At 39.1% G+C, this 14,043-nt stretch overlaps 1 protein-coding gene across 1 annotated transcript in view; it reads right to left on the reverse strand.

The window, feature by feature from the left end:
- Positions 1 to 13,181, reverse strand: part of MRPL3 (mitochondrial ribosomal protein L3) — a 28,184-nt gene extending 15,003 nt beyond the window's left edge. The window contains exons 1-6 of the mRNA XM_057384883.1: positions 13,070 to 13,181; positions 11,144 to 11,322; positions 10,247 to 10,338; positions 9,389 to 9,487; positions 5,381 to 5,480; positions 3,477 to 3,537 (exon numbers count right to left, since the gene is read on the reverse strand). Of these exons, the coding sequence (XP_057240866.1) occupies positions 3,477 to 3,537; positions 5,381 to 5,480; positions 9,389 to 9,487; positions 10,247 to 10,338; positions 11,144 to 11,322; positions 13,070 to 13,143 (605 nt within the window). The 5' untranslated portion in view covers positions 13,144 to 13,181. The remainder of the gene's footprint in view (positions 1 to 3,476; positions 3,538 to 5,380; positions 5,481 to 9,388; positions 9,488 to 10,246; positions 10,339 to 11,143; positions 11,323 to 13,069) is intronic.
- Between the last annotated feature and the right edge of the window lie 862 nt (positions 13,182 to 14,043).

Here is a 14,043-nt window from a genome sequence, read left to right on the forward strand (position 1 = left end):
GGTAAATAACTAGAATCCACTCAGAAAGAATCAAGTTGTCTACAAATGACACCCAAGAACCTACAATGAAGTACAATGTTTGACCTCCTACTACTCCTACTTCGATCTTGCTTAGACATCATCTACCTGTTGGTTTAAATCAAGGGCTGTAATTTTTTGTTCCAACAACAGTATCATTAGACACCATACCTGAACACAAAACTCCACATGCATGAGACCATGAGACTTACAAAATTTTGATTTGAAATGTGTAGTGCCCCCRCTCTTCAACAGATGCAATTTAGTGACTCAGTTTACTTGGCTTCACTGAGTGAAGCATTACTTAATTCCCAGAAAGGAATCACGGGCAGCAATGATGATATGAAAAACTAAGACACACATGAGTTAAATAAAAGGAAAATAATCTTTCTGTAGAGTTAAAAATAGTTTAATTACACTTGATCTGGTCTCACGTCCTGGAAAGCAGGTGTTTAGGTCATCCACCTAATTTTGTGCAAAACCTTGTTTTCCAGGTTTAAAACAAGTAAAATGCCAGTACCTAATGAGACAACTTCCATATAGAAAGCTACTGGAATAAAGCACGCTAATTAAGCAAAAATTAATTTTGCTAGTAACTTTTCAAATGTAGTTAATTTAAAAGACCTTTATTTAGATGCTACAGGGGAAAAGTATTCCAACTACTTAGTTACATAACTTCAGGCAAATGGAGAGCATACTTTCAGGCTCAAATTACACTGTTATCTGAGCAAAACTTAAACCATAAACACTTCAGAATCACCACTTAATTCTAGCCAATTTGCAACAAAACTACTCCTGGCTTTTTTTTGGGAGTGACAAAATTTCTGATGTCCTCACCACTCTCACAGTAAAGAATTTCTTCCTAATATCTGATCTAAAYMTACCCTCTTTCAGTTTAACACCATTCCCCCTTGCCATGCACTACATGCTTTTTTAAATAGTCTTTCTACATTGTTCTTACAGCTTCCCTTCAGGTACAGSAAGGYTGCAATTAGGTCACACTGAAGCCTTCTCTTCTCCAGGCTGAGCAATCCCWATTCCCTTAGTCTGCCTACTGTCAGTGCTCTAAAAGGCACTCACACCATGCTGAACAATTATGAGATTTCAAATAGAAACAAACTGCATACATAAATCTTTAACTGAACCCTTTCATTCCTGTGAAAGTGTTTTTCTTTACAGAAGTATAAATGAATCAAAACATTTCAACAGACTCTACAAAAACATTTGTAGGGAAGATTAAAAGCAGACAGTCATAAAACTCGCCCCCACATTTCTGGTAATCAAATGAAGAGGCCAACCAAGACTTCTGAAATGTAGTGCAAGTACTTCATTCAGGCTACAAAAAATGAGAAAAGTTTGCTTATTGATAAGGAGCAYATATTTTATTTCTATTTTGGCAGAAGGAWGCATTCAAAAAGGTATCTGAATAAYAAAGAGTTTGTAAAAGATTAAAATRTCCTTTGTAKTCTACTGTATCATCTCCTCATTGAGGCYACATTAGTTTTKTTTCTTTCCTTTTTAAAGGAATAAYTGAAATTAATCACGCTATTATCAATAGCACTGCTACTTCCATGATTCCACATGATTTCTAACATTGTACATGTTGGTGTTCCTCCATTAAAGCAACATTATTGTCAAACTTAAAAATGTAAAGTACATGTTCATGTAAAAATATTTCTAAAAACTTTGACAGCCTGTTTTTAGGAATTACTGTTTTTCAAGTCGATAATGGTTTGAGTCAGGAAGACCCCGGTCCTTCCTCCAGGTCCTTCCCTATGTTGCATGAGACTTTGCTGGATGAAATTGAGTGGAATGAAGCAAAAGTCCCAAAGAATGAAATGTAGAAAAACAACTTAATTCTTGCCCAAGAACTAAGGGAACATGATAAATGAAGTATTCCAAAAGAGTGGAAATTAAGAAGAAAGAAACTTTGAAAGTAGAAATCAGAATGCAAGACAGCCACAGAAAAASGTTAAAWTTTTTTTYATATAGAAAGACYGGAACAAWTAGAGAATCACATTGACAGAAAACTGATCTGGTCTTTCTSTTTAGCAAAAGAATTTTTCTTTCACCTGTACAGAAGGATTACAAGAAATATGCTACCTAATCAGCAGTACAAACACACAGCGAATTTCTGAAATGGGATCATACAAATATCTGGAGAAAATGTATTAGAAATACTGAATAATGATCTAGGAAGGATTCACCGAACAGGACCRAGAACCCAGTCTATTTTTAGCTTGCTAGTATTTTCTAATACATAAAGCAAGATACAAATCAATACTCTGTGGTTGTTTACCAATGTCTTCTACACTGCCAAAAAAAATCCCTTTCCTAGTTCTTGAAAAACTCCTAGAAAAACAAAGCATTTTGGCATTAACAAAGACTGTCAATCTCCATGAAATGATTGTATTCCTAATGACCATGTGCTTTGTTTTGCAAACAAGCTATGGTCCCTYATAGGATGCTCACTAATGCAATTTAGAAGCAGAATGAATAATATGCCGGATCTAACTATTGCATAAGAAAGTCTAACATGGAAAAAAGACTAATTCCAGTCAATTCCTTGAACTGCTTTCCTCAATAGGGTGCCCTCACAGATGTAGTGAGGTGGAGCTCTACTAGAACTGCATCCTCAGCTCTGTAGATATGGCTGGTTTGCCCATATATACAAAACCCTGTGCCCAGTACTGGACATTTATAGGTGTTACACATATGTGAGACAATTGGAGCAGGGTACTGTATCTCCATTGCAGAGAAAATAAAACATCTAATGGAAGATATTATCTTTGTATCACAACACTGAAATATGGAGACACGAGTTCTCTTGGTCAGGGGAAATCACAGCTGTACTTCAAGAGCCATGACCAGTCTTTGCCACAAGATGCCAGCTTTTCTTTTGACAGCCTCTACCACTTGAGCTCTAATCTAGCATTTGCAGTGGTCTGAGAGAAAATCATTCCTCCCACATTAAAGACTCATTAGCCACTGCTGGTAAGGACATGAGCTGGAACATGAGAGAAAACAAAACAAAAAGGGAATTTGACAGCTCTGTTGTACTGCTAAATGTATTCACTATCTTTTGTTATCGTTTCCTTCACCAAACCAAAACAAAGCAGTTTTTTGGGAACTGATAYCTTTCAGCACTTATTCTCAATTTTTACATACCACAGACCTGCATTATAGATCTTTTTGCCCATGCTAATCATGTACATGTGAGAGACAACACAAGCAGAAACACAGCCTTAATAGTATTGTCTACATGCCCTGTAAACCTCATTAAGAAAAATAAGTTGATGTTTTTGACCCAATGAGTCAATGGACATTAATTTTCTGTCACTTACAACTGTATTTACGCTTTTGTAAGCCATGGGTTTAAGACAAAATAGAAGAGGAAAARAAAACCAACCAGTTTCTTTGAAAGATAAACCACACATATGAAATGCTCATGAACCTACGTTTTTGCAGTAACATCCACAAACTGCCCGGGACGGAAGTGAGCAGCATACAAAGGAGTACCTGCAAAAGAAGAGGAGAGATCATGTTAACTGAGTGCCGAAATCCTCAAACCACTACCCAATCATCAACCTCCAGGGTAGGTTACAGTCACAGGAAACAAAACTTTTGAYTGAAATAGATTCTTTGTCTTTACTATTGAAGTACATTTCTCAGGTCCTAGCCCTAGTTTCAGATGGGTAGAAAGAAAGGGCTAAGGCTCTACTCAGATACACCACCAATACCCAAGGCGCCTAATTAGTTAAGACTCATAATACACATGCTTAGCAAAAAAACAGAACATGCTGCACTTARAACTACTAGCACTTCACAAGGTGGAGGGTTATAAAAAAAAGCCCAAACAAAAAAATCCAACCAAATCACAAAAAATTCCCACATACTATAAAAAATGGGGTTAAGAATGAAAAGAAAAAAAGTTTTGCAATGCTTCCTCTATTAAGACAGTGTTTCCAAACTAAACACTGTGGCGAAAATACAGCTACATCCACTGACCTTTAGCAGAAAGTGTATCTGCACACTAACCTTAAGCAGAAACAGTGCTACTGCAGGTCGGTGACATCACTCACCTCACTGTAATGACACTAATTCCTAAAGTACTTACAGTATCAATATATTAATTTTAGRTTTATTTTGTCTTCAGTGATTTTTTTCACCCAAGTGCAACATTCTCTCACTAGCAGCTTAAAAAAACCCAACAAAGCWAAATAACTTAGTTCATTATAAAGGAACTTTAATCAGAAGATCCATGTGGCTGCATATTTCACTTTTCAGTCTGTTATCTATCCATTAAAACAAAGTAAATTTTAATTGCTTGATGTTTTTTCAATTGCTTTTATGTTTTCTCAAATCTATATGAATATAAACTGAAATGATGTAAACCTCTCCTAATTCTCAAGTACAAAAAGCCTCACATTATTTCATGTTATATTTACATAATCCACACATTGGGATAACTGTCAAATGACRCAAAATCAGGCACATAAAGGATCTCATGTACGAAATACACATACTGCAAAACCAGTTCATTAAAAACTTGCACTTCTGCTTTATCACAAGTTATTGCTTCTGTTTATCAGTTYGGACTTCCTCTTCATGTGAGATTTGATTTTATCAGCTACTGCACTGTCTTAAAAAGGTCCTGCAAAAAGCTCCAATAATGGCAAGGGAAGATGCAATACATTAGAATCTCCTACCTTACATAATTCTTCAGAAAATACCTGTCACGTAAAAAACCACAAAACAAAAGCAAGCTAARTTCACTACCTAATAAAACCTCAGAAGCTTAAACTTTTCTTTTGATGTCCAAACCTCCAATACTGATTTTTAGTGAGAATGTTTGCTATAAACGTGTTTTAGTGTGTATTACTTGGCAAGCTGTCAGAAGAAGCAGCCATCATCCTACTTCTGAATGCAGCAARAAGAAACAAAACTCAAACTGCTATTTCAGGGTCCAGAGAAGAAACATTACCACAAAATTCTGTGTCCCTCTCATAAGGATAAACACTGAACTTCCTGTAACTGTGTACATATTTATGCCCTACAAGCGAGTCAAGGTTACAGATATTTACTTCTGAACTMAATGTTCAGAATAGTAAATTTGGATTGGATTTCTTTCTAATCAATAGAAACACAGTATCCGGGAAAAAGGAAAAATCCTACATCTCATCAACTAAAAAGAAAACCCATTTTCTAGTTTTCTGTATGAAAAAAAAATTGCTTGTACTTAATGACAAAGAATTCAGCAATTTCTATAAAAAACAAAACTGAAATACACATCATAACTTCATCCAGGTCTAGAAGTGTTAAATGACTGTGAACATAATACTTGGTAGCTCACAAAGATTACCTGGCTTAATTATGGCATCATCTGTTACATTAAATGTTGTAACTTTCTGCTTCAGTGGCACTCCAGCTTCTTTAAAAATTTCATGTGCAGACTCTGGTTTCTGTAACAAAAAAGCAGCCATAAAAAAGAAGTCATCTTAAAATACCCAAGGATCAACGTAGCACAGAAAATTATTACAGTCTGTCAACATCACTCAGAGAAATAGATATATCATACTAAAATTTCATCTTGAGGCTTGCATTTTATGTCTCTATAAAATTTATTTAAAAACTCCTGTGTCTGCCTTTTATTTTCTGTCAAGTAGTTAMCCTACAGCTACGTGATATAAACAAGAGATATATGAAAATATCAAATATAAGAAAAGGGAAACCAATCATTTAGAATGTACATAAAAGATACTAGGCTTTTTTCACAGCTTACAAGGAGTTTTGCAGCAATTTTAAAGTATGTTCTCTTTTTCAAAGCTTCTGATGACTTTATTACACACCAYAATAAATATAATTTATTTAACCAACAAAACCATAGAAACAAATTCTCATCTTGCAGAAACTTCTAGAAATGCTTAAYTTTTCACAGAAAATTTTGAGTCTCTGGGCAAAAAGAGAAAAATTAATGACAACAAGTTCATGATTCATGTATTTTTATGAAATAGCAAGTATACTGTGTGCCAAACCACTGCTGACTTACTAAAGCTGGGATCTTCTTTTCAGATGAGTCTGGCAAATGTAAAAGTCCTTATTCTCAGCTGTTTTAAACAAGGCAACTCACAGAACAACTGAGGTGGAACCATGCAACAGAAACAGTGATGCAGAAAAATTGTGACCACAGGAAAAAAAGCAATGCAGCTGATTTTCCTTCAAATGAATTCTGGTAGAAAGCAATTTAAGCATCTAACAAYACTGTCACACTTGGATAATCTCATCTCTGAGGTTTGTTTCTCAAAACTTCTGTGCAGTTCCCTCTCACTCAAAATTTATTTTGTGTATTTTAAGAGCAAGTAATGTGGACAGCTTTAAAAATGTTACTTAGTTTATTAAAAAACAGTTTTGAAAATTCACATGYTGCCCTTTCCTTTGTTTTCAAAAGTTTGTTGAAAATTGTTAGAAAAAGAGGAAGCTCTATGAAGAATGAAGAAACAAGATGATCAGGATCTCTGATTTAGAAAAAACCCAGAAATTTTAAGTTTATGAACCTGCATATAAGAGGAAAGTATGGATACAATGTCTTTGAGAGTGAAAAGTGTTTTTCCAGAGACTTGTTGAGTTCACAGTACAAAATACTTCAAATACCTTAAAAAAAAGTCAGCTATATTAAAAAATCTCTCCTAAGACCACAAATATTTGAGGTATCAATGAAGGGCACCTATATTAATTTGCAGAACTGYATATGAGAATGAAAATTAAAGATATGGCCTTTCTACTCAGTGTCTATATATCAATCCTTCATTTCCAGTTATGTAAAACTGCTGCCTTAAACTACAGCAAGGGGAGCCCTGTGCTCAGCATGGGTGGCTGGAAAGAGCTACCGCAGCTGAAGAAAAGCRTGGTGAAGTCAAAGGGTAAAATTCACTTACATCTCAAGAGTCCTACTCTAGGCTGTAGCCTTGCACTGTTCTACTACAACAGCACCTCCTCTTCAAATAGTCAAGTCAGAGAGATGTATTTTTACAAAGAAAACACTACAGTCTTTACAAACCTTTCCTAAAAATCACTGTTGAAGAAGKGAACACTGAGTGAATTCTCAGATGTTCTGAATTTTTAAAAACACCAACTGTAYCTTCTAGTATTATAGGAAAATGATYGATATTCCYTCACTTTGGGAAGCATATGAAGTRTTTTTGACAAAAAAAAATGTTTGAGCATAGACAGAACTGCTCTTTTGAGCATAATTTTGAATTAAAAAATCATGAAAAATCTGTTCACCTATGACATACATCAAGCTGAAAAGGAAAAATAAATCTTGCTAAAAATGCAATACCCCTTATCAGTTTTAAAACAATTTGACACTCCAAAGAAATATGGGAAATTCTTTGTTAGCAAAATTAMTGAAGGAATCTTTTAATTGAATTCATTAAAGATCAGTAGCTGTGAAGAATCTGAGGAAGACAAATGTTCCTATGAGGAATTAACAAAAGATAAATTGCTTATGCTAATACAAGACTGTATCATTCACCTTTCTTTAAATTGTCACTTCTGACACTTCCAAAGGAAACACATAAAAASGCTGACAAACATAGGAAATCAATGATCCAAACTTGCAGCTAAACCACAGAAACAGTTTAGTTTAAGGTACTTGTTAGTAGCTTAACAAGTAACACTGCTCAGAATCAGCATGCCAAATTCTTCCTTAGGAATTATCTAGTTTATAGAATGAGGATATAAAAAATACTAACACAGAGCTCAGTATAATAATATTAATACACAGCTCAGTCTCAGGCCAGGACCTCACCAAAGACTGCTCAAAGGATATTTMATTCATTTCTTTATTAAAATGAGTCTAAGTTCAACCAAATTAGAAGAAGCTAACTTGGGAAAAGTTAGGGCCAAAAAAAGTCTTTAACATAACTCACACTCCTAAAAAGTCCTTGAGTTGACTTTTTAGGACATTCTGCTTAGAAGAAATTTTCTTCATTCAGAAGAGCTGTTTAAAAAGGAAGTTTCTTTATACTTCCTTACTTCTGGCATGTTTTCACTCTAACATACACAGTTACTGATGACATCATCTTCATGAAAAGATCAACCRTAAGTAGTCTAATGGGCAAAATACAACTTTGAAAATTATTATTCCCATGATTCTTGCATGCCTTAGACCAAAGTAACAGAAAAGAAAAAACACAGCTGCCATTTTTCCAGGAAAAGTATCATACCTGKAAAGTGGAAATGGACTAAAGTGAGAGGACAGACACCTGGAAAGTACAGGCTGTGATAGTGAAATATGGCATAAACTCACTGAAGAGTGGTACCCTAAAGTATAAACCTGTTCAAAATCAGTAAAATATACTAAAAAAGCCAACAAATTTATCAAATTAATACAGGTCCCTTCTTCAACTCCACTAAAGCAGAAACAAGTACACAGACTAATTTTCAGGCCCTGGGACAACCATCTGTTTGAAAAAGGGAAATCTACATCCTCAAAAAGCCACAATCATGAACTGAGATAATCTGCTTAGCAGTCACSAGCCCTGGGATTTTTTAACTTGCCTAAATCAGACAAATGAGTGTCAGGACACTGTGARAAGTGAAAARTTATATTTTACAGAAATAATGCATYACAGAAATGGCARTCCTTTGAGGRARYRCTTTGTTCCAGTTTGAGCTATAACTCATCCTCAGGAATGACAGCTCTGCTMGACAACCTCAGCCCATTGAAGATATCTGGGAATTCCACATGAAGCAACTGGGATGTCTAAACAAGTGAGTGGCTTTGATATAGCTGTTGACAGGTTACAATCACGAAGGTACCTTCTTGAAAACATAAGTCTTAAACTTACTTATCAGCAGAGCTATAGGCAAATGAAACAATGTTAACAGACCTGGGGGAAAATTAGAACTACAGCTAAAAGAACAGTATAGAAGAGTAAACTGGAGCACTAAGTTTTCTAAACAACAATTGAAGCTGGGTAAGTTTACAACAGGCCTTTTAATTGTGTATCTTGAAGTCCTTGTCTCAACGGCATCTCCACAGACAGGATGAACACACATTTCTACACTGCTAATGATCCTTCAAACCCTTTCATCAGCATGGGACACTGCACATCAAAGCAAATTCCTAAACCCACAGCTTTCCTAGAGAATCAAGAGGCAAAAGTTTCAAAAAGTTTTTCTTGCTATTCTCTTAACCAAGAATTTACACTCGCATTAGGAAAAGGCACRGGTGAATGTCACTAAAGATCAGTTCCAAAGCACATTTGTCTGACAATCTTTCAGAGGAGTCTACTTCTGCTACTTTCGTATTGTAATTACAACAACACAACTGATTCAACARGGACACTCAAAGAGGTTCACTTACAGAAAAAGGAGATACATTTTTGCCCCCAACAAGCAGCTTAGCTGTTTTTCCACCCGACTCTTCCTTTGAAACGTATCTTAAAACATGGCAATCTTGAACCTTAAGAAAAGAAAAAGTGTTTGAGTATAAGCAGATATACTGTTTAAGGCAACAGTAAGAAACTAAGGCAGTCTGTTTCCATAAGGGAAGACACCACCTATAAGTAAGAAAATGTGTTACTTTTTTACCACTGACACTGGCTTTCCAATTAACTGAAGGCTTATTTTAGAAGTTAGTAGAATGCAAACTAATTTCAYAAATGCTCTAGAAATTGAACAAACTTTTAAAATCACCTTTTGCATGCAAGATCTGCAAAATCCCTATTGTAAAGCACAAAGCATACAGTGAGAGCCCACATTTTAGACTCTGCTCCTTTGCCCTGTAAACCTGATGGCCTTCACAGCAGTGGCTCCCCATACARCAGCAACCACTCAGTGACACATATTCATCACAATAGCACTGCCAGAGAACATGAAGCCGCTTCAGAACTACAAAGGCTAAGAAACCAAGGTGAAACTAAGTCCAAGGTGCCTGCAGGTGGAAATATGAAAGAAGTGAGGTGCGATAGTTAACCCCAGCTTTGTTGCATCACCTAGGAAACACTAACTCTGCAGCATTTGAATAGCTGGGGCAGCACACAGACCACTCCTAGAAAGTTCAGATGTAAACAGAATGGGCGTGGACAGGAGCAAAAAATATCTTTATTTTCTTTCAGGATTTCCTACTCTGTACAAGTAATAAGTTTCACTTTTGCTTGAAACATCTGTTTTAAAATCTGAATGCAGTATAGAAGATGAAATTCATTATGATTCATTTCACCTTAAGTAATGTGACAGCATGTTTTTCCCCTGATTTGGTCCATATTGGCATCATTCCCAGTTTTACTGCAACAACACCAACTCTGAYGGAATCTGTAGGAAAAAACAGAACATGAATGCAGCTCCACACTAGTAATTGAAATAGTTCATCTAATAATCTGTAAAATTAACTATGATCTTTCCTAAGGAGTTAAAGGAGAGAATACATCCCTAAGTCCTTGTGGGTAAGATGAGGGTTTTTAATCCCATYAGCAGTAATGTTCTGTATGTTTCAGTTGTGTTTGATAAAAAATGCAACTGCTTTTGGTTTTGTTTTCTTTTCCAGAAAATACAATGCTCATGTATTAGAGCCAAACTAACTATTGAAGTTTATGGTAGGAGGGTAGGGATCCCAACTTTTGCACATCTGTACAGCAAAGGCAACCTGTTAAGTCTGCCATGTGTCCCTTTTGAAAGCTCAAAACGTTTATATTGTATTCTAATCCACAAGAACTTGTAAACGCAGAGTAGTACTGCAATGTATTATATACTACACTTTTTCTTCACAGTCTAGCAATATTAACATTTTCAAGATAATATACTTGATATTCTAAGGAGACTTTTTTAATGAATGCTTAGTTTATTATCTTGTTGCTGTGCAGCAGTGGTACAGGCCAAGTGCTGGACTAAAAACTAAACTTTAGAACTAAAACTTCCTAAAAGGTTTTAACATCCGGTCATATTTTAAATGCTTTTTAGAAAACTGACATATTACATCTACTTATTTACTAGGAGATGTATTGAATGATTGAGGTGAAAGCCAAAAGGAGAATAMTTCACACAATCCTGAAGTTACTGAATGCAACAATAATAATAATTTCAGCATAAGTTTGGTATTTCAGAAGGGATACTTTCTCACCTGGTGTCCACTCATTCAGTGGCCATGGCTCATCTTTCAGAGGGCACAGCTTGCTGGCTGTCTGAGCTTTGTACTCCTCTGCAGCTGTCTTCTTGAGGAACTCCACATTTTCTTCAGAAAGATGCTCATGCCACCACGTTGAACTGTTACTGTGTCTGACTCCAAAGCCCAGCTGCCCCCTTTCCAGTGGTGGGAAAAGATTTTAAGCGTCTTATCAGTACAAAAAATGTCACATAACATGTATCTTACATCTAATTTATGAGCCACCTAATTATTTGTTATTTGACTATGTATTCTGATTTACACCAAAAGGGAGCAAGCAAGAACAAACCAACCAACCAACCATGCCTTTTAAGACAAAACCCCCCCAGCTAGATCCATAATGAAGAGAGATTAGTAGGTACTGTTTATCTCAACTTTAACAAGACTTTTAAAAACAATCTCCTGTAGCATCTTTCTATCCAAGATGGAATATTATGGTATGGATGGGTGGGCTAACAGGCAAGCAAAAGCCTGCCTGGATCATCAGGCTGAAGGAGTCACAGCTGATGGTTTGGACTCTACCACAAGGCCAATTACAAGCAGAATTCTTCAAGAGTCTCTTCAGGGATTTGTCCTATTTGTATCTTTATCAGTGACCTCCCTTCTTTCTTAAGTTTGAAGGCAGCAGCAGTGGATGATGCTCAAGGTTGTCCCTCTGCCAACAAGGAACCCAGTGAAATTCATAAAGAACAGTCCTATCCACAAGTGGAATGGAGTAATTTGTAAGAAAGCTACTAACAAGCCCAAGGCAGGCCATGTTTACTGAGGTGCATGCCAGGAGAATGAGAAGTGGTATAAACTGAAGAGGGGGATTCAGATTTGACATAAGGAAAAAAACGATCAGCCTGAAAACAATCGAACCCTGGCACTGTGGTCTAGAGGGACTCTGCACACTCAAGTCTTTGGAGGTTCACAAGGCCCAATGAGACAAAGCCCTGAGCAAACTGGTCTGAGCTGGCCACACTGTGAGAAGGAATTTAGACCTCAGTTTRGWACTTAGCTCCTCAGSYCCTTTCCAACCCCAACAACTCTAATTCTACATATGCTGTTAAATAGCTCAGTCTCCCACCACAAATTTTACGAGGGCTAMGAAAGGCCTGAATGCTCCCCAGTCCTCTGCAACAYCAACAAAAGAATATTTAATGACACAGGCAGTGAATGCACGTGGCCAGCAGGCCAAACCCAAACCGCGGCAGGTCAAGCCATTCACTGTGCTGCAAAGACGCTTTGGATGCAAACATGCCTGTCCTGCCATAACTCCCATGCAGGCTGGAGCTGTTTGCACGGCTCGAGTGCCCCAGCAGTGACGAGTGCTCGAGTGGTACCACCACCTCTGGCCCAGCAAAGCTTCCAGGCGCTGCCAGCTGCTCACAGAGGCCTCTCCAAAGGGCGGAGAACACACACGGCGCCCAGAGGCCGCTGAGGTGACCCTCACCCTCCAGCACCTGAGGGGAACTTACAGCAAARMCGGGGCAAAACTATTYACAAGARCMTRCAATGACAGGGCAAGGGGGARTGGGCTCAAACCGAAAGACAGTAAGYTTAGATTAGATATCAGAAAGAAATTCTTTKCTCTGAGGGCGGCGAGGCACAGGAACAGGTTGCCCAGAGAAGCTGCGGATRCCCCGTSCCTGGCAGCATTCCAGACCACGYTGGGTGCAGCTCTGAGCAACGTGGTCGAGCTTAAGGCGTCTCTTCCCACAGCAGGCAGGCTGGAACTAGATTATGTTCAAGGCCCCCCTYCAACCCAGGCCATTCTACGATTCTATGACCTCGGGGCTGCGACAGGGGCCGAGCCGCGCTCTGCTTCCCTCTCTTCCTGCCGCCTCTTCTTCCCCCCCTCTCCCCGTTAGCAGCCCCTTCCCCTCCCAGCCGTGCCGCTACCTGTGTCCGGGAGCCGGTGCCGCCGCCGCCCAGAGGCGCCCGCCGAGCCGGGCCAGCCGCCCCCAGCCCGCCATGCCGCCTTCCGGCCCCGCGCGTCCGCCGCTGGAAACCTTCCGTGCTGCCCCGCAYGGAGAGTTCCGGCCCCGCGGGCGGCGAGCTCCAGGGTTGACATAAAAACTCCGGAATCCCCCCAAAGTTGTGGGCGTGGGCGGCAGCACCCGTGGCCGATGAGCTGCTCTGACTCGGGGGGAATACCTCACGCAAGGGCGAGGACATGCAGAAATAGCCRTGGGCACCCTTTGTCCCCCCGCAGCCCTTCCATCCCTGCCATCGTTCCTCTGCCTGCATTCCAGCCGCGAGCCGGTGAAATCCAACACACACGGGTCTAAAACGGGAAAATGCCAGCGGTTTATCGCTGGCAAGCASCACTTAGGCACACAGGGTTGCGGGACAATGGACTCAAAACCTTCCTGCAGCTGTCGAACAAATGCCTTCGAGGGGGTATGTGGTGATTTCTGGCAAGAAGCGACTCTGCCGTGTCAAACTCCCCGGGGTGTGGGGTGTGACCAATTCAGGTCTTTCCTCCCAGAGAAATGAACGACAGGACGACAGGGAACGGCCTCTGGTTGTGCCAGAGGAAGTTTAGATTGAATATTGGGGGAACTTTCTTCACGGAAAAGGTGGTTAAGCTGCCCAAGGAAAGTCGTGGGRTCACCGTCCCTGGATGTATTCAAAAACCCCCTGTAGATGTGGCACTTAMGGACGTGGTTTAGTGMTGCCCTGGCAGTGCTGGGATAATGGGTGGACTCGGTRCCTTAGAGGTCTTTCCCGACCTGAATGATCCCATAACTCTGATGGCTGGGCCGTGTGAGGGCCGGAGGGCAGCGTTTGTGCGGAGTATATTTAGTAGTGGAGCAGGGAAAGTTACAGTGGGTGGGTCAGGCAGAGGGTTCTGGGCTGCCCGGCACAGGGAT

Source organism: Malurus melanocephalus, unplaced genomic scaffold (assembly GCF_030028575.1).
Source record: "Malurus melanocephalus ecotype Western Australia unplaced genomic scaffold, MMel_1.1 scaffold_755, whole genome shotgun sequence".
Classification (NCBI taxonomy): domain Eukaryota; kingdom Metazoa; phylum Chordata; class Aves; order Passeriformes; family Maluridae; genus Malurus; species Malurus melanocephalus.